At 40.6% G+C, this 20,807-nt stretch overlaps 1 protein-coding gene across 1 annotated transcript in view; it reads left to right on the forward strand.

Moving 5' to 3' along the window:
* Positions 1-20,807, forward strand: part of LOC139405995 (inactive dipeptidyl peptidase 10-like) — a 188,462-nt gene that overhangs the window by 129,050 nt on the left and 38,605 nt on the right. Inside the window, exons 10-16 of the mRNA XM_071148451.1 lie at positions 5,813-5,910; positions 6,024-6,147; positions 6,889-6,927; positions 7,146-7,253; positions 7,494-7,585; positions 19,576-19,623; positions 20,591-20,712. Of these exons, the coding sequence (XP_071004552.1) occupies positions 5,813-5,910; positions 6,024-6,147; positions 6,889-6,927; positions 7,146-7,253; positions 7,494-7,585; positions 19,576-19,623; positions 20,591-20,712 (631 nt within the window). The remainder of the gene's footprint in view (positions 1-5,812; positions 5,911-6,023; positions 6,148-6,888; positions 6,928-7,145; positions 7,254-7,493; positions 7,586-19,575; positions 19,624-20,590; positions 20,713-20,807) is intronic.

Genomic DNA, 20,807 nt, shown 5'->3' on the forward strand with positions numbered 1-20,807 from the left:
TTCGTATTGCGTCAGATAACAACATTGACGAATACGCTGATTCGGTGTGCGAGTTCATTAGAACGTGCGTTGAAGATGCCGTTCCCATAGCAACGATTAAAACATTCCCTAACCAGAAACCGTGGATTGATGGCAGCATTCGTGTGAAACTGAAAGCGCGAACCACTGCTTTTAATCAGGGCAAGGTGTCTGGTAACATGACCGAATACAAACAGTGCAGCTATTCCCTCCGCAAGGCTATCAAACAAGCTAAGCGCCAGTACAGAGACAAAGTAGAATCTCAATTCAACGGCTCAGACACAAGAGGCATGTGGCAGGGTCTACAGTCAATCACGGACTACAGGAAGAAATCCAGCCCAGTCACGGACCAGGATGTCTTGCTCCCAGGCAGACTAAATAACTTTTTTGCCCGCTTTGAGGACAATACAGTGCCACTGACACGGCCTGCAACGAAAACATGCGGTCTCTCCTTCACTGCAGCCGAGGTGAGTAAGACATTTAAACGTGTTAACCCTCGCAAGGCTGCAGGCCCAGACGGCATCCCCAGCCGCGCCCTCAGAGCATGCGCAGACCAGCTGGCCGGTGTGTTTACGGACATATTCAATCAATCCCTATACCAGTCTGCTGTTCCCACATGCTTCAAGAGGGCCACCATTGTTCCTGTTCCCAAGAAAGCTAAGGTAACTGAGCTAAACGACTACCGCCCCGTAGCACTCACATCCGTCATCATGAAGTGCTTTGAGAGACTAGTCAAGGACCATATCACCTCCACCCTACCTGACACCCTAGACCCACTCCAATTTGCTTACCGCCCAAATAGGTCCACAGACGATGCAATCTCAACCACACTGCACACTGCCCTAACCCATCTGGACAAGAGGAATACCTATATGAGAATGCTGTTGATCGACTACAGCTCGGCATTCAACACCATAGTACCCTCCAAGCTCGTCATCAAGCTCGAGACCCTGGGTCTCGACCCCGCCCTGTGCAACTGGGTACTGGACTTCCTGACCGGCCGCCCCCAGGTGGTGAGGGTAGGCAACAACATCTCCTCCCCGCTGATCCTCAACACTGGGGCCCCACAAGGGTGCGTTCTGAGCCCTCTCCTGTACTCCCTGTTCACCCACGACTGCGTGGCCACGCACGCCTCCAACTCAATCATCAAGTTTGCGGACGACACAACAGTGGTAGGCTTGATTACCAACAACGACGAGACGGCCTACAGGGAGGAGGTGAGGGCCCTCGGAGTGTGGTGTCAGGAAAATAACCTCACACTCAAAGTCAATAAAACTAAGGAGATGATTGTGGACTTCAGGAAACAGCAGAGGGAACACCCCCCTATCCACATCGATGGAACAGTAGTGGAGAGGGTAGCAAGTTTTAAGTTCCTCGGCATACACATCACAGACAAACTGAATTGGTCCACTCACACAGACAGCATCGTGAAGAAGGCGCAGCAGCGCCTCTTCAACCTCAGGAGGCTGAAGAAATTTGGCTTGTCACCAAAAGCACTCACAAACTTCTACAGATGCTCAATCGAGAGCATCCTGGCGGGCTGTATCACCGCCTGGTATGGCAACTGCACCGCCCTCAACCGTAAGGCTCTCCAGAGGGTAGTGAGGTCTGCACAACACATCACCGGGGGCAAACTACCTGCCCTCCAGGACACCTACTCCACCCGATGTCACAGGAAGGCCATAAAGATCATCAAGGACATCAACCACCCGAGCCACTGCCTGTTCACCCCGCTATCATCCAGAAGGCGAGGTCAGTACAGGTGCATCAAAGCTGGGACCGAGAGACTGAAAAACAGCTTCTATCTCAAGGCCATCAGACTGTTAAACAGCCACCACTAACACTGAGTGGCTGCTGCCAACACACTGACACTGACTCAACTCCAGCCACTTTAATAATGGGAATTGATGGGAAATGATGTAAATATATCACTAGCCACTTTAAACAATGCTACCTTATATAATGTTACTTACCCTACATTATTCATCTCATATGCATACGTATATACTATACTCTATATCATCGACTGTATCCTTATGTAATACATGTATCACTAGCCACTTTAAACTATGCCACTTTGTTGACATACTCATCTCATTTGTACATACTGTACTCGATACCATCTACTGTATCTTGCCTATGCTGCTCTGTACCATCACTCATTCATATATCCTTATGTACATATTCTTTATCCCCTTACACTGTGTACAAGACAGTAGTTTTGGAATTGTTAGTTAGATTACTTGTTATTACTGCATTGTCGGAACTAGAAGCACAAGCATTTCGCTACACTCGCATTAACATCTGCTAACCATGTGTATGTGACAAATAAAATTTGATTTGATTTGATTTGATTTGATTTGAATTATATGCATATCCTGGCTTCAGGGCCTGAGCTACAGGCAGTTTGCTTTGGGCACGTCATTCAGGTGGAAATGGAGAAAAAGGGACCTTATCCCTAAGTTAACAGCTTCTACCCTCATGCCATTAGACTGCTAAACTGTTAATCAAATGTCTACCCGGACTGTATGCATTGGCCCCCTTTTTTACACTGCTGCTACTCGCTGTTTACTATCTATGCATAGTCACTTTACCTCTACCAACATGCAGGGCTGGGTAGGTTACTTTATAATCCATTACAATTATCAGTTACCTGTCCAAAATTGTAATCAGTAACGTAACTTTTGGATTACCTGAACTCAGTAACGTAATCTGATTACATTCCATTACTTTTAGAATACTTTCCAATTAAGAGGCATTAGAAGAAGACAAAAATGTATGTTACCAATTGAACGACATCTATTGAATGATAAATCAATGTTAAAGTTTACATACCTGGCCATATATGAATGTACATTTTTTACTTTATGGGTAGGTTATGTAGACTTCTTCTAACCCATCGCTTTCTACTACATATAATAATATAATTTAATTGTATTGTTACATTATAAACCAATGTCTTTCAGAATTCCAGTCATTCCCTTGATCTTCAAGAATAGGACTTGGAAATATGGCAGTATAGATTAGCCAAATTGTTTTACCTGAGCATAACTTCAAAACTAAGGATTTATTAGCCAGCCCTACTCGGTTGTTTATGATTTTGTTGTCATGGAGAACTGATTGGGCTCATTGATTCGAAAAATAAATGCTGCACTCATGGAATGGCATGCTTTGAGCACTACTAAAAAGCGCTGAATGAATGCCATATTCTGCATTTGCTATAGGCCTGTTGTTTACCTTTTTGTTGGTGACAATTTGATATTGTCACATTCTGACCTTAGTTCTGTTGTTATGTCTTTGTTTAGTATAGTCAGGGCGTGAGTTAGGTGGGTTGTCTATGTTCCTTTTTCTATGATTTGGGATTTCTGTGTTTGGCCTGGTATGGTTCTCAATCAGAGGCAGCTGTCAATCGTTGTCCCTGATTGAGAACCATACTTAGGTAGCCTGGTTTCACTTTTAGGTTGTGGGTGATTATTTTCCGTGTTAGTGCCATACGGGACTGTTTCGTTTGTTTCACTTTGTTATTTTGTATTTTGTAGTGTTCAGTTTTACATATTAAAATGGACACTTACCACTCTGCAAATTGGTCCGAACTCTCTTACTCCTCGTCAGAAGAAGAGGATGAGCGTTACAGATATCTTGATAATATGCAGCTGTTTAAAGGGCAAATCCCCCAAAGAAACAATAACAGAACGGCTGCCCATCTTCTGTTTTGGTAAAAATCTAAGGGATGGGCCTGGAGAAATGTAACCACTCTCAGATTAATAGACAGAGCTATAGATGCAAGGACTATACATGATATACATGATACATGATATCAACATTAAGTCCAAAAATGGTTGTAGCAACTACAGATTGTCCCTTTAGTCTGTCAAAAGTGTGCAAGTTTGAGCATGTGTCCATTAGGCCTATTATTATTTATTTTTTATCAGCATGAATTAGATTGAGCAATAAAAGCCCCACTTTTATTCCATAGGCTGGGATCCTCACTATGCAGCTGTTGCAAGAGCGCATTTTTCACTGGCTGTCCACTGGTTTCAAAACAATGATTGATAGGCAGCTTAAATTTCTTGAATTCAACCATTCTTTGGTTCAAATACACATTTCAATTTGTGAACAGGCATCCACAACACCCACAATCCGTAAAGCGCAAATAGCTAAATGAGAGAGCAGCAGTGTGATTCACATCAATGTCCTATGTAGATATCAATAATAAGTGATATCAGTATCGCCGTAGACGACACCACTGTTGTCATCCTTACCTTCAAGCGTTTATTTAAATTGGATAATCTTTGGATGCCGACAGCAGTCGCACCATTGGAAGACCTAGCTTGGACTGTAGCTCTTTTCCAGCGATCTATCAAACCCATTTGGTGTGTCATCATGGTGGTCTCTGACTTGTGGTCAGACTCACTCAGGTGGAACAAACTTAAACTTGTGCCTTTTTTCAATGCTGATTTGATTGTCATTGAGAAAACAAAGTGTCAAAGATTATTTTTCACAAACATCCTTCCTAAATTTCAAAGTAATCCTGGAAATAATCATTTTAGTTTTTCAAATGTATCTGTAATCTGATTACAATATTTTTGCTAGTAACGTAACCACAGTTACCGTTTTTTTGTAACCCTTACATGTAACATATTGGATGTAATCCGTTACTCCCCAACATGTACATATTACCTCAATTACTTCGACTAACCTGTACCCCCGCACATTGACTCGGTACAGGTACCCCCTGTATATAACCTTGTTATTGTTATCTTCTTGTTATTTTCTTGTGTTACTTTTTTCTTACTTCAGGTTATTTGATTTTTGCTTTATTTTTTTCACTAATATTTTCTTACTTATTAAAAAATTCAGCATTGTTGGTTAACTAAATGTTTCATACGTTTTATGAGGATTTTGTAACGTGTGTTGACACTGTGCCTGTGCTTAGCTAGCTGCTCGCTAGCTACATTAATGAATAAGGGGGAAATGCTAGCTCACTAACTTTACCACCTTGTCTTACTTATTTTTTACTAACTAAAATAGTTATTGCTTTGAGTCTGAAATGGAGAATTGAATTTGAAAGGTTTGAATATGAATCTTTGGCAAATCCATTGAACATTGTAAGTACAAACACCCATTTACATTGGTACAAAAGTCATAAGAAAATTAATGTGTATTCGATGGCAGTGGCACCTTGTAACAAGGTCAGATTTTGGTTCGCGTTATTAACATGGTAATTCACAGGTAACTTTCAAACTTGTAATTACAAAACATTAGTTGCATTGTGGAACAAGAAAATGTGTAACATCAGTAAACTCATGCGGAGTAACCGTCAGCAAGTGGATATGTAAATACACATTTCAAATTGTGCAATAACTGCTAGCGCTACAACCTTCTTACCATGTAATTACATAGTAACACCTATTACTACAGTTTTTACGGTGTAGTTAAAAAGTAATAGGGGCAACTTTATGTAAAGCGTTACCAACATTTGTATCACCATTCGATGAAATTGTTTTGTATTATGTAATGACATACTGTAGCTATTATTCATATATTGTCAGGGCATGTGTTAAATAATTCTTGTTTATTATTATCATCCATTGTTTGGGGATGTTTTGGATGTGGGTTATTGTGTAGGTACATACACTGTATAATATTGCACTAAATAATTACAATGTAATTATACAATGTTTAGCTTAGTTGATATGGTGATTGTAATGTGTGGTATTTTTCTCTATGATTCATCTTTGATTTATCATATGTAGTGGTGCTACAGTATCTAAAATACTTACTCTGTTTTCAGGCAGGCCAACCAAACCCCACAGTGAAGTTATACGTGGTGAATTTGTACGGGCCGACCCATACTCAAGAGCTCACACCACCAGACAGCCTCAAAATAAGGTGTGATACATAATGATCATGAAAACAATAATGAAGACAAATCTTGGAAAGTTTTCTTTTTGGAGAGACAAGGTTGTTTTCAATCAATAATAACTGGTTGTACTCTCTCGTAGGGAGCACTATGTAGCCATGGTCAAGTGGATCAGTAAAACCAAGACAACGGTCAGGTGGATGAGCCGTGCCCAGAATGTGTCAATCCTGACCGTGTGTGACACCACCACAGGGGCCTGTGTTAAGGTGAGAATAATGGCATTCTGTGTATGGAGTGGGGGCGGGGGGGGGGGGGGGTTTCACACTCCCAGTGGTGGGACATTATGTTATATTGGCAGTGGGAGGAGAGAGCAGACAATGCACTGACTGCTATTACTATGCTACTGTACCAAAGGGAAAGAGATTGTTTACTCGAATGCCTCATCTGAAAGTACTGTATGAGTTCTATATCAACAGTTTACAGTATGGGCTTAGCACCTGTTGTGTTGTTTGGTGTGCTTTTTACTATGCATGCTAAAGGGTGCTTGTAAAGGGGTGTATGCATGTTCTGTTTACCCACCATTTTGAAGAAGAAGATTATCTCGTGGCATTTATCAGATAAACACTATAAATCACATGAATTATATAAAGCTTTGTCTGGAACAGGGCAGAGCAGCAGTCCCCTGTGGGGAAAGCGTGGCAGTCTGTGGGAAACTGTTCAGTTTGACTGTTCCAGGGTCAGGCCCCACAGATGGCTAGAGCACAACCAAACAGGCTCTCCAGCCAAGAAGCTGCTTTCCCTGGGCCCGGACTCATCGTCTCTGCCAGGGCTTTTGTCCTTGTCTGCAATGGGTTTAAATGAAAGAGCACATATTTCAACATTTTAATGTATTGGGGAAGAAAGGGAATTGGATGATTTTGAAGGGGTTTGGGCTGTCTTGTGGAATGGTTAATTGGTTAAAACGGGACATACTATTAACTGTTAACATTTTGGTCTTTCTATTTCAGAGGCATGAGGAGACCTCAGAGCTCTGGCTTTCCAAGCAGGTAAAACATCTTAACTCCTGCAAAGTCAGTCATGGTCAAACATATCAAATCAAAGTTCCATTCCATTTAATTCAATAGATCTTTATTGTGCACATTGTTAATGATTGGCCTAAAATGCCAAGACATGAATATTACTAGTCTATTATACACAATCTCGGTGGTCCATATAATGGTCATAACACTCAAAAGTAAAATGTTTGCTGTGTTTGTTTCTGCAGAACCAGGAACCAGTGTTCTCCAGGGACGGCAGCAGATTCTTCCTGACAGTGCCCGTCAAGCAAGGCGGGCGCGGAGAGTTCCATCACATCGCCATGTTCACCACACAGGTATAGGATCAAGTCGCCATGGTTACTGAACCGATGGGGGTCACTCATGTCACCGTGGTTACCACTCAAAGTGTTCTGTTTCTATAGTTTCCACCGTGGTGAGGGTAATATCTCTGTGGTTACAGAACAAGAAGTGAGGGTCATGCTGATGATGATGAATAAGTCGTTTTTATAGATATGTACTATGTAAGACTCTTCTAATTGTTTATTTCCTTTGTCTGTTCCCCTTCCTCCCTCCAGTTCAGAGCAGATCAAAATGAAGTCCGCCATCTTACGTCAGGGAACTGGGAAGTAACTAAGATCCTGGCCTATGATGAGAGCAACGACAACATGTGAGTGTCACTTCTGGGCTGTGCATAATATATGAATAATGAGGATTCAGGTATTGTGCATACAGTGGTTCTTCCTTTAAAAGTTGTGTCATACTGCAGCACACCTTGCGGGCTGCAGAAGAATTCTATGAAACATTGTCAGCCATTATTACCATTAATGCTAGTTAGTGCTAGTTTGACCACCAGGGGGCATCTTTGAGAAGCATTTGATAGCCTTCAATATTGGCTGTATGAGTGAATTTAAAAACTTTTTTGTAAGAACATAGTATATGGGATTGATTTTAAGAAATGTAGCTTAATTAATTTGATTCATATAATGGTGTTTCTATTCCAAGAAAAACGAAACCCTCAAGGTTTACATTAGTTTGGAACAGAAAATATGGCGCTGTACAACGTTACAGTTGGGAGTAGGCTACAGTACTAAGAGCATAACATTTTCACATCCTAATTGTAGTCTAACCAACACCCAAACAGAAATGTTGATATTAATAATAACCGCTTTGTTTAAAAAAATAAATATATTTTGGAGATGATTTCATTTTCAAATAACCTAAAGTGAGCAAGAGCCATTCTTGAACATGGCGTGAGACATTCTTACTAATGTGTAAATGAAGCCAGTTTGTTATTCAGAATGATTTATTTCTGTTTTTAGAGGGAGAGAAACAAAAAGCCCACCGTCGCCTCATGGGTCTCCCAGTTGCGGCCGGCACGGGTATGGAACCAGCATCTGTAGCAACGCAGTTTGCACTGTGATGCAGTGTCTTAGACCCCTGCGCCACTCGGGAAGCCCCATCTGCAATGTTTCTAATGCTGATCCATTGCCTTGCACAAAGTATCTATTGTCCTACTATTAACCAATACTGGCGCTGTACAACAGGACCGGTTGGGAGTAGGCTACAGTACTACAGTAAGAGCAAAATAATCCTAACATTTCCACTCCCCAAATGTAGTCTAACCAATACACAAACAGAGATTCAGGGAAAATAAAAATCTCATTGATTCATCAAGACAAGTCCCCATGCTTGTCTCAGATCAGTGCAAAACGGTGCTGAAATAGTTGACCACACGCGGATAGGCTAAATCCTAATTTTAATATGCTTTTAAAATGAGACCTACACCACTTTTAACAGCACATTACTCAACACTAGTGAGACTCATGTCGCCTGCAGTAGGCCTACAGTATATACAGCGCCTTGCGAAAGTATTCGGCCCCCTTGAACTTTAAGACCTTTTGCCACATTTCAGGCTTCAAACATAAAGATATAAAACTGTATTTTTTTGTGAAGAATCAACAACAAGTGGGACACAATCATGAAGTGGAACGACATTTATTGGATATTTCAAACTTTTTTAACAAATCAAAAAATGAAAAATTGGGCGTGCAAAATTATTCAGCCCCTTTACTTTCAGAGCAGCAAACTCTCTCCAGAAGTTCAGTGAGGATCTCTGAATGATCCAATGTTGACCTAAATGACTAATGATGATAAATACAATCCACCTGTGTGTAATCAAGTCTCCGTATAAATGCACCTGCACTGTGATAGTCTCAGAGGTCCGTTAAAAGTGCAGAGAGCATCATGAAGAACAAGGAACACACCAGGCAGGTCCGAGATACTGTTGTGAAGAAGTTTAAAGCCGGATTTGGATACAAAAAGATTTCCCAAGCTTTAAACATCCCAAGGAGCACTGTGCAAGCGATAATATTGAAATGGAAGGAGTATCAGACCACTGCAAATCTACCAAGACCTGGCCGTCCCTCTAAACTTTCAGCTCATACAAGGAGAAGACTGATCAGAGATGCAGCCAAGAGGCCCATGATCACTCTGGATGAACTGCAGAGATCTACAGCTGAGGTGGGAGACTCTGTCCATAGGACAACAATCAGTCGTATATTGCACAAATCTGGCCTTTATGGAAGAGTGGCAAGAAGAAAGCCATTTCTTAAAGATATCCATAAAAAGTGTTGTTTAAAGTTTGCCACAAGCCACCTGGGAGACACACCAAACATGTGGAAGAAGGTGCTCTGGTCAGATGAAACCAAAATGTAACTTTTTGGCAACAATGCAAAATGTTATGTTTGGCGTAAAAGCAACACAGCTGAGCACACCATCCCCACTGTCAAACATGGTGGTGGCAGCATCATGGTTTGGGCCTGCTTTTCTTCAGCAGGGACAGGGAAGATGGTTAAAATTGATGGGAAGATGGATGGAGCCAAATACAGGACCATTCTGGAAGAAAACCTGATGGAGTCTGCAAAAGACCTGAGACTGGGATGGAGATTTGTCTTCCAACAAGACAATGATCCAAAACATAAAGCAAAATCTACAATGGAATGGTTCAAAAATAAACATATCCAGGTGTTAGAATGGCCAAGTCAAAGTCCAGACCTGAATCCAATCGAGAATCTGTGGAAAGAACTGAAAACTGCTGTTCACAAATGCTCTCCATCCAACCTCACTGAGCTCGAGCTGTTTTGCAAGGAGGAATGGGAAAAAATGTCAGTCTCTCGATGTGCAAAACTGATAGAGACATACCCCAAGCGACTTACAGCTGTAATCGCAGCAAAAGGTGGCGCTACAAAGTATTAACTTAAGGGGGCTGAATAATTTTGCACACCCAATTTTTCAGTTTTTGATTTGTTAAAAAAGTTTGAAATATCCAATAAATGTCGTTCCACTTCATGATTGTGTCCCACTTGCTGTTGATTCTTCACAAAAAAATACAGTTTTATATCTTTATGTTTGAAGCTTGAAATGTGCCAAAAGGTCGCAAAGTTCAAGGGGGCCGAATACTTTCGCAAGGCACTGTATAAAAAATAAATGACGTGACTTTCCGCCAATGATTAGATTTAGAGGATTGGAGGATTCTAAATTAATATCTAAGGGGCGTTTTCCGTTAGGGCAAATATGATCTGTAAGAACATCTAAGGGGCTTTTATATAAATGTAAATCAATTAATAATAGTCACTTTGTTTAAAAAATAACAATATTTTGGAGATGATTTAGTTTTCAAAAAGTGAGTGATTATCATTTGAACAAAGGCCAAAATAATATTCATAAAGGCCAAAATATCTATTTCTGTTCTTAGAGGGAGAGAAACCACAAGCCCAGCGTGGCTATTTTATGGACAAGGACATGCCGGCCGGCCAAACCCAGACGGCACTGGGCCAATTGTGAACCACTATATTGGACTCCCAATCACTGCCAGATGTGATACAGCCTGGATTAGAACCAGGGACTGTAGTGATGTCTCTTGCACTAAGATGCAGTGCCTTAGTCCAAGATGACCAATATATATATATATATTTTACCTTTATTTAACTAGGCAAGTCAGTTAAGAACAAATTCTTATTTTCTATGATGGCCTAAGAATAGTGGGTTAACTGCCTTGTTCAGGGTTAGAACGACAGATGTTTACCTTGTCAGCTCAGGGATATGATCTTGCAACCTTCCGGTTAATAGTACTAGTCCAACGCTCTAACCACTAGTCTACCTGCTGCCATATTGTCCTGCTAATAGCCAATCCTAGAAACGTTGTTTGCAGAATTCACAGCCTGCTATGCTTGTGAAAAACATGGTTAATAATGATAATAATAATACTTTTTCCCTCTTTCACGTGTTAAAACCTCGCAACGGCCAAATAATCTTACTAGAAAATATTAATATTAATGAAATCACAAGTGAAATATAGCGAAACACAGCTTAGCCTTTTGTTAATTAATCACCCTGTCGTCTCAGATTTTGAAATTATGCTTTACCGCCAAAGCAAGAAAAACGTTTGTGTAAGTTTATCGATAGCCTAGCATAGCATTATGTCCAGCTAGCAGCAGGAAGCTTGGTCACGAAAATCAGAAAAACAATCAAATTATTTGTTTACCTTTGATGATCTTCGGATGTTTTCACTGACGAGACTCCCAGTTAGACAGCAAATGTTCCTTTTGTTCCATAAAGATTATTTTTTTTACCCAAAATACCTCCGTTTGTTTGTCAATCCTCAAGGTGTTTTTCAAATATCTATTTGATAATATATCAACTGGGACAATTGGCTTTTCAGTAGGACCGAGAGGAAAAATGACTACCTCTGTCTTTTATGCAAGAATCACTCTGAGAGCCCTCAGCTGGCCACTTACGCAATGTGGTCCTTTACGCTCATTCTTCAACATAAAGGCGTGATACTACGTCTGAAGGCTGTAGACCTTAGGGAACACGTAGAAAAAGGAATCTGGTTGATATCCCTTTCAATGGCCAATAAGGATGCATAGGAACACAACGGTTTCAAAATATGAGTCACTTCCTGATTTATTTTTTCTGTTATACTCGCAGACAATATTTTTACAGTTTTGGAAACTTTAGAGTGTTTTCTATCCTAAACTGTCAATTATATGCATATTCTAGCATCTGGTCCTGAGAAATAGGCAGTTTACTTTGGGAACATTATTTTTTTTTAACTAAAAATAGTGCCCTCTAGCTTCAAGAGGTTAAAGGTTCCAATTGATAAAGTTATCAATTAGTATATTTGAGTTTAACCACAATATTTGTTGTATTATTTGTTCTGTCATTTCTGGTGGATAAAACGGAAATTGCAACCAATCTAACTAAGAAATACATTTGACGATACAATTCTCCCCCTACCCTCCATTTTGGCAAGAGTCTTTTGTCCTGCTATTAGCCCATAATTGCGCAGTATAACGTGACCAGTCGGGAGTAGGCTACAGTACTACAGTAAGAGCAAAATAATCCTAACATTACCACACCATAATTGTAGTCTAACCAATACCCAAACAGAGATTCAGTGAAAATAAAAATATTGTTGATTTATCATGACCAGTCCCCATGCATGTCTCAGAGCAGTGCTGTCTTCACCTCTAAATGCTGTTTCTTCCATTCATTTTGAAAGAGTATTTTCAAGTAAGCAACATTTTGTTTACCTTCCTTAGCCTACTTTGTTCCAATATTTCTGCCATTTAGTGATACTTATTCCCATAGTAGTTCGTTATGAATCCATATTGAAATAAACATCTGCATTTGGAAGCTTTCTGTCATTATTATTATTAACAAAAGCATAAAGATGCTGATAAATAAATGCAGCACTGTACAGTATATGTTTCATCCAACATGTTGTGGTTGCATGAGGTCACCCACACGCACTTTAACTTCTCTAGGGTAGGGGGCAGCATTTGGAATTTTGGATGAAAAGCGTGCCCAAATTAAACTGTGTTCTACTTAGGCCCAGAAGATAGTATATGCATATGGCAGGCGAAAACCTGAGAAAAATCCATTCAGGAAGTAGGATTTTTTTGTTTTTGTAGTTTTCTATTCAATGCCATTGACTTAGGACTCAAATTGCAGTTTCTATGCCTTCCACTAGATGTCAACAGTCTTTAGAAATAGTTTCAGGCTTGAAATTGTTTCAGGCTTGAATGAGTGGACCCCACCGTGTCACAGAGCGAGTGCCCATTCTTGTTTACCTTTTATATTGACGACGTTATTGTCCGGTTGAAATATTATTGATTATTTAGGCTAAAAACAACCTGGGGATTGATTATGAACATCGTTTGAAATGTTTCTACAAACTTTACGGATACTATTTGGATTTTCTTTGTCTGCCTGTTGTGACTGCGTTTGAGCCTGTGGATTACTGAAGAAAACGCAAAAACAAAACTGAGGTTTTTGGATAAAAAGAGACTTTATCGAACAAAATGAACATTTATTGAATAAATGAATGTCTTCTGAGTGCAACCATATGAAGATCATCAAAGGTAAGTGATTAATTGTATCTCTATTTCTGACTTGTGTAACTCTTCTACTTGGCTGGTTAATGTTTGTAATGATTTGTATGCTGGGCTATCTTCTCAAATAATCGTAAGGCATGCTTTCACCGTAAAGCATGTTTGAGATCTGACACCGTGGTTGGATTCACAAGAAGTTAACATAAACCTATAAAAAATAGTTGTATATTTTCTGAATTATTATAATGAGTATTTCTGTATTTGAATATGGCGCTCTCCCTTTATTTAACCAGGTAGGCTAGTTGAGAACAAGTTCTCATTTACAACTGCGACCTGGCCAAGATAAAGCAAAGCAGTGTGAAACAAAGAACAACACAGAGTTACACATAGAATAAACAAACATAGAGTCGGTAATACAATAGAGAAAGTCTATATACAGTGTGTGCAAATGAGGTAGGATAAGGGGGTCAGGCAATAAATAGACCATAGTGGCGAAATTATTACAGTATGGCAAATTTAACACTGGGGTGATAGATGTGCAGAAAATGAGTGTGCAAGTAGCGGTACTGGGGTGCAAAGGAGCATAATAAATAAAACAAATAACAATATGGTTTTGAAGAAGTTGGATGGGCTTTTCTATTAGGCTACTATTTGTTTATTAGGCTATTGTGCCGTCTGACAAGTAAACACAGCCTACAGTATATACTGTGGTAAACATGGTTTCTAATTCCTGACATAAGGGAAAGCAGGCCACGTCCAGACTTTCTAGATGACCTCAAGTACTCATTATCTTGTCTTTAATGCTTTTTTGGGTTGCATCAGTCATGGACAAACTTCTGAGACAGTATTAATGATGAACACCCGGAAGTTCACTGGTAAGCCACATTTGCCTTGGGATCCATCCCAGTTGATATTCTGTGTCCAATCGGGGTATCTCTCTTCAGTTACACATCCTTGGAATAGCAGAACAGCATAACGTTCTGGACGGCCCTTGCTGTGCCTGGTGAGCAGTTAGTCAAGTTCTGTTGTCAGAAGCAGAATGGAAATGTCAGGGTGAACCGACCACCTGAAGAACCCGCCAGGTATGTTAACACTGCCTGTCGGAGGTGGAGTTCCAGAGCTCACAGGTGTGTGCCTGGCATGGATTGTGAATCTATCTCGTTCCTCGCCCTCTTCAATGCGTCTTTCTCCACCCGACTCTCTGTCAATGCCGCCTGACTCTCTGCCAATGACGAGTGACTCTCTGCCAATACCGCCTGGCTCTGGACCAATGCATCAGCAGTCACCCGTATCTCTGCCCTCAGATAATGTTTCTCTTTCTGCTGGTCTGCCTTCAAGGGTGGAGTTTGGGGAAGTGTGAGGAGTCATGGAAAGGTGTGACTTTCAGCTCACAATAGGCCATAAGTATACAGCAGTTCGCCAATTGTCTTCACTTTGATTATGCTGTAACAACATACCATTACCAGGATCACTATTAATTTAAGTAAGCAGATTAGGGCTTTCAGGAGGAAAATAAAATCTAGTACAGCCAATAACATTTTTTTTTATCAATTAGTATATTTGAGTTTAACCACTATTTGTTCTGTCTTTTCTGGTGGATTAAACTGAAATTGCAACCAACTTTCTTTGGCTTGTTTAAAAAACAACAATATTTTGGAGATTTTGTTTTCAAATAACCTAAAGTGAGCGAGGAAAAGGGCATTCTTGAACATGGGGTGAGACATTATTACTAATTTGTAAATAAAGCTAGTTTGTTATTTAGAATTCTGTATTTCTGTTTTTAGAGGACGAAAAACTTAAAGCCCACCGTCGCCTCATGGGTCTCCCAGTTGCGACCGGCAAGGGTATGGAACCAGCATCTGTAGCAACGCGGTTTGCACTGCGATACATCGTCTTAGACCACTGCGGCCCCACCCACAAAGATTTTAATGCTGATCAAATGCCTTGCACAAAGTATCAAGATACAGAGGTGTTGGCAAGAGTCTATTGTCCTGATAATAGCCCATAATGGGCTATTATAAAACATGATGTCCAGGTCAGGATATCCAAAACATTTATTTATTAAAGTCTATCAGAAAGAAGGTTGGTACTTATTTATTTTGATCCAAAGCCATGAATGAGTGAGTCACTCAGCTTTATGTAGGTGCCGAGGCTATATGACTGCGCCATCAACTTGATTATTTTACAGACATCACTTGCTTATATTCAGTCAACACATACAGTTGAAGTCGGAAGTTTACATGCATACAGTTTTTCACAATTCCTGACATTTAATGCAAGTAAAAATTTGCTGTCTTAGGTCAGTTAGGATCACCACTTTATTTTAAGAATGTGAAATGTCAGAATAATAATAGAGAGAATTATTTATTTAAGCTTTTAATTATTTCATCACATTCCCAGTGTGTCAGAAGTTTACATACACTCAATTAGTATTTGGTAGCATTGCCGTTAAATTGTTTAACTTGGGTCAAACATTTCAGGTAGCCTTCCACAAGCTTCCCACAATAAGTTGGGTAAATATTGGCCTATTCCTCCTGACAGAGCTGGTGTAACTGAGTCAGGTTTGTAGGCCACCTTGCTCACACACACTTTATCAGGTCTGCCCACACATTTTCTGTAGGCTTGAGGTCAGGGCTTTGTGATGGCCACTCCAATACCATGACTTTGTTGTCCTTAAGCCATTTTGCCACAACTTTGGAAGTATGCTTGGGGTCATTGTCCATTTGGAAGACCCATTTGCAACCAAGCTTTAACTTCCTGACTGATGTCTTGAGATGTTGCTTCAATATATCCACATCATTTTCATTCTTCATGATGCCACCTATTTTGTGAAGTGCACCAGTCTCTCCTGCAGCAAAGCACCCCCACAACATGATGCTGCCACCCCAGTGCTTCACGGTTGGGATGGTGTTCTTCGGCTTGCAAGCCTCCCCCTTTTTCCTTCAAACATAACAAAGGTCATTATAGCCAAACTGTTCTATTTTAGTTTCATCAGACCAGAGGACATTTCTCCAAAAAGTATGATCTTTGTCCCCATGTGCGGTTGCAAACCGTTAGTCTGACTTTTTTATGGCCGTTTTGGAGCAGTGGCTTCTTCCTTGCTGAGCGACCTTTCAGGTTATGTCAATATAGGACTCGTGGTCCCATAGTGTTTATACTTGCATACTATTGTTTGTACAGATGAACATGGTACGTTCAGGCATTTTTAAATTGCTTCCAAGGATGAACCAGACTTGTGGAGGTCTACATTTCTTTTTCTGAGGCCTTGGCTGATTTCTTTTGATTTTCCCATGATGTCAAGCAAAGAGGCACTGAGTTTGAAGGTGGGTCTTGAAATACATCCACAGGTACAACTCCAATTGACTCAAATGATGTCAATTAGCATATCAGAAGCTTCTAAAGCCATGACATAATTTTCTGGAATTTTCCAAGCTGTTTAAAGGCACAGTCAACTTAGTTTAAGTGAACTTCTGACCCACTAAAATTGTGATACATTGAATTATATGTGAAATAATCTGCCTGTAAACAATTGTTGGAAAAATTACTTGTGTCATGCACAAAGTAGATGTCCTAACTGACTTGCCAAAACTTTAGTTTTATAACAAGAAATTTGTGGAGTGGTTGAAAGACGAGTTTTAATGACTCCAACCTAAGTGTATGTAAACTTCTGACTTCAACTGTATATCTTAAGAATATTATGGAATATAATAGAACATTTTAATTTCTTTTAGAATAAAAAACTTAGTGTAACAACAGTTCTAGTAATTATTACTGACGAGTAGAAACAAAAAAAAAAGTGTATTTTTCAAGGTGTGCAGGACAGAGGAACAGCAATTCTTACACTATTGTTCTAAATTCAATCACCTTCTTCAACCTCATCATTCAGTTCATTGAAATGTAATTTTGAAGTCATGCACAATTATGAGTTTCTATTATGTTAATGTCGCCCATTCGTTGTCAGCGAGAGACACATTAGTGCCTGGGGACCCAAATGCATAGTCTGTGCTCTAACTCCCCCTTGCGATGGTCTGGTGCAATGAAGCAGTGACGCAGGGTACCGTACTAAACAACAAATTACCTCTAAGTCACGCAGCTTTTAAAAAAAACTTTTAGTTGATCAAGCAGTGTATACACATATAACAGTGTTGTATGTCTAGGTGATAGATAGTTGGGCATCTGGAAACGGACTTATGTTGATATGAACCCATATGTGATAACGCCGGATATTAAACCTTAAATTACATTAATCTTATATTAATTCTTGACACAAAGGCATCTCATACATAGGCAGCATCTAGTCTGGTCGACAGATCATAAAAACAAAACAAAACAAAAAACTTCCTCTCACTGTCAACTGCGTTTATTTTTTAGCAAACTTAACATGTGTAAATATTTGTATGATCCTAAAAAGATTCAACAACTGAGACATAAACTGAACAAGTTACACAGATATGTGACTCACAGAAATTGAATAATGTGTCCCTGAACAAAGGGGGGTCAAAATCAAAGTAACAGTCAGTATCTGGTGTGGCCACCAGCTGTGTTAAGTACTGCAGTGCATCTCCTCCTCATGGACTGCAAAAGATTTGCCAGTTCTTGCTGTGAGATGTTACCCCTCTCTTCCACCAAGGCACCTGCAAGTTACTGGACATTTCTGGGGGAATGGCCCTAGTCCTCACCCTCCGATTTAACATGTCCCAGACGTGCTTAATGGGATTGAGATCGGGCTCTTCGCTGGCCATGGCAGAACACTGACATTCCTGTCTTGCAGGAAATCACGCACAGAACGAGCAGTATGGCTGGTGGCATTGTCATGCTGGAGGGTCAAGTCAGGATGAGCACCACATGAGGGAGGAGGATGTCTTTCCTGTAACGCACAGTGTTGAGATTGGCTGCAATGACAACAAGTTCAGTCCGATGATGCTGTGACACACTGCCTGAGAACATGACGGACCCTCCACCTCCAAATTGATCCCGCTCCAGAGTACAGGCCTCAGTGTAACGCCCATTCCTTCGAAGATATACGCGAATCCGACCATCACCCCTGGTGAGACAAAACCGCGACTCGTCAGTGAAGAGCACTTCTTGCCAGTCCTGTCTGGTCCAGCGATGGTGGTTTGTGCCCGTAGGCAACGTTGTTGCCGGTGATGTCTGGTGAGGACCTGCCTTACAACAGGCCTACAAACCCTCAGTCCAGTCTCTCTCTGCCTATTGCGGACAGTCTGAGCACTGATGGAGGGATTGTGCGTTCCTGGTGTAAGTCGAGCAGTTGTTGTTGCCATCCTGTACCTGTGCCGCAGGTGTGATGTTCGGATGTACTGATCCTGTGCAGGTGTTGTTACACGTGGTCTGCCTCTGTGAGGACGATCACCTGTCCGCCCTGTCTCCCTGTAGCGCTGTCTTAGGCGTCTCACAGTACGGACATTGCAATTTATTGCCCTGGCCACATCTGCAGTCCTCATGCCTCCTTGCAGCATGCCTAAGACACGTTCACTCAGATGAGCAGGAACCCTGGGCATCTTTCTTTTTTTTTTTTTTTTTTTGTGTTTTTCAGAGTCAGTAGTGTCCTACATTTTCATAACTGTGACCTTAATTGCCTACCGTCTGTAAGCTTTTAGTGTCTTAACGACCGTTGCACAGGTGCATGTTCATTAGTTGTTTATGGTTCATTGAACAAGCATGGAAAACAGTGTTTAAACCCTTACGAATTATCTTTGAAAGACAGGGTCCTGAAAAAGGGACTTTTTCGTTGCTGCTGAGTTTATGTGCATGTATGGAATGATGAATGAATGTTGTAGAGGAGTTGGCGACAGCACAAACAGAAAATGTCATTGTTACCACAAGGAACTTGATTGGATGTTATGAGGGGCTTTGTGTCATGACTCTTGTAAGGTGTCAGGTACATTCTGAATCTAATTCTCAGACCAATGTAACTACCAATCACAGACAACACACCATAGTGCATGGTGGGAAAAGGAGGTTTAAGAATTGACTTGTCGTAAAACACATAACCTTGAGTGTTATACTGTGTAGTAACTGGATTAGCATGATATTTTTGCTAAATAGGCAGATTTTATTATTCTCAACTTGACACCAATAAACACCATGCCTAATGCCTCAAGACTGAATGTCATGTACATTGCTTATGAAGTACAAGGACAAATGCTGCTTGAGCATGTACAGTATTTGTGGCATAACCATGTTAACAAAGGCTACTGATTTTCTTTGAAACTCAATTAACTTGTTTGTTTCCTGCATACAGTTATTTCCTCAGCACTGAAGGCTCACCACGGAGAAGACAGCTTTTCAGGTGACACATTTAGCAACCTGTCATGAATCTTGTTTTTGACAGCTCCCCTTTGCTTTACAGTCTGTCTTATCGCCTATCATTTCCCTCTTGTGAAGAACATGTCATAACAACGGTAAACAGCTGAAGTTTTGTGCAGACAGAAATATAGAGACGCTCTTGATGTAAGATTGTGTACACCAAATAATACAGGTAACTGCCAAAGTAAAGAAAACACCAACATTAATTGTCTCAAAAGGGCGTTGGGTCACCACGAGCCAGAACAGCTTCAATGCGCCTTGCAAAGATTGTGTGTCTGGAACTCTATTGGAGCGATGAGATACCATTCTTTCATGAGGAATTCCATAATTTGGTGTTTTGTTGATGATGGTATAAATCGCTGTCTCACGCGCAGCTCCAGAATCTCCCAGAAGTGTTCAATTGGGTTGAGATCTGGTGACAGAAATGGCCATGGCATATGGTTTGCATCATTTTCATGTTCATCAAACCATTCTGTGACCACTCTTGCCCTGTGGATGGGGGCATTGCCATCCTATTGGGGCATAGAAATGGTATCCAAAATAATTAACCTAAGCATGATGGGACGATAATTGCTTATTAAACTCAGGAACCAGACCTATGTGGAAGCACCTGCTTTCAATATAATTTGTATCCCTCATTTACAGTTACCTTGTTCTTTTAAAGAATCTGAAGTCTAGAGAAGTAATAATTACATTTTTCAACCAACCATATCCAAATCCAGCTGGTCTTATGATGAGGTCGAATCGGCTTAATAACATTTCAAATGCTTTCAGGTGAACTAATTAACTCCCAACCTCAACATTGCTCATCTCTTCATTTCTGTGGAGTGTAAATATCATGTGCAAACTGCAAACACCACTCGTGCTAGATACTCAATAGGCCTGCTCTTTAGGATTTGCAGTGGAAGTTAAAATGGTCTCCTAATCTTCCCTCTTCCCCTTACTTTCAGTGTGAAGACTGTGGGGTTGTTCCCTCGACACTGTCTGACGTGTGAACTAAATAAGGCCCATTGTCTGTTCTTCAATGCTGAGATAAACCCCAGTAATCAGCACATCATCCTCCACTGTAAAGGTAAGCTAGTAGCCAAGCTAGATGCTAACACAGACAGCTAGCACCAAGATAGCACTAGCAGGCCAATGCAACGAAAAACTAAATGCTAACACAGA

The sequence above is a fragment of the Oncorhynchus clarkii genome, chromosome 3 (genome assembly GCF_045791955.1).
Source record: "Oncorhynchus clarkii lewisi isolate Uvic-CL-2024 chromosome 3, UVic_Ocla_1.0, whole genome shotgun sequence".
In the NCBI taxonomy this organism is placed as follows: Eukaryota; Metazoa; Chordata; class Actinopteri; order Salmoniformes; family Salmonidae; genus Oncorhynchus; species Oncorhynchus clarkii.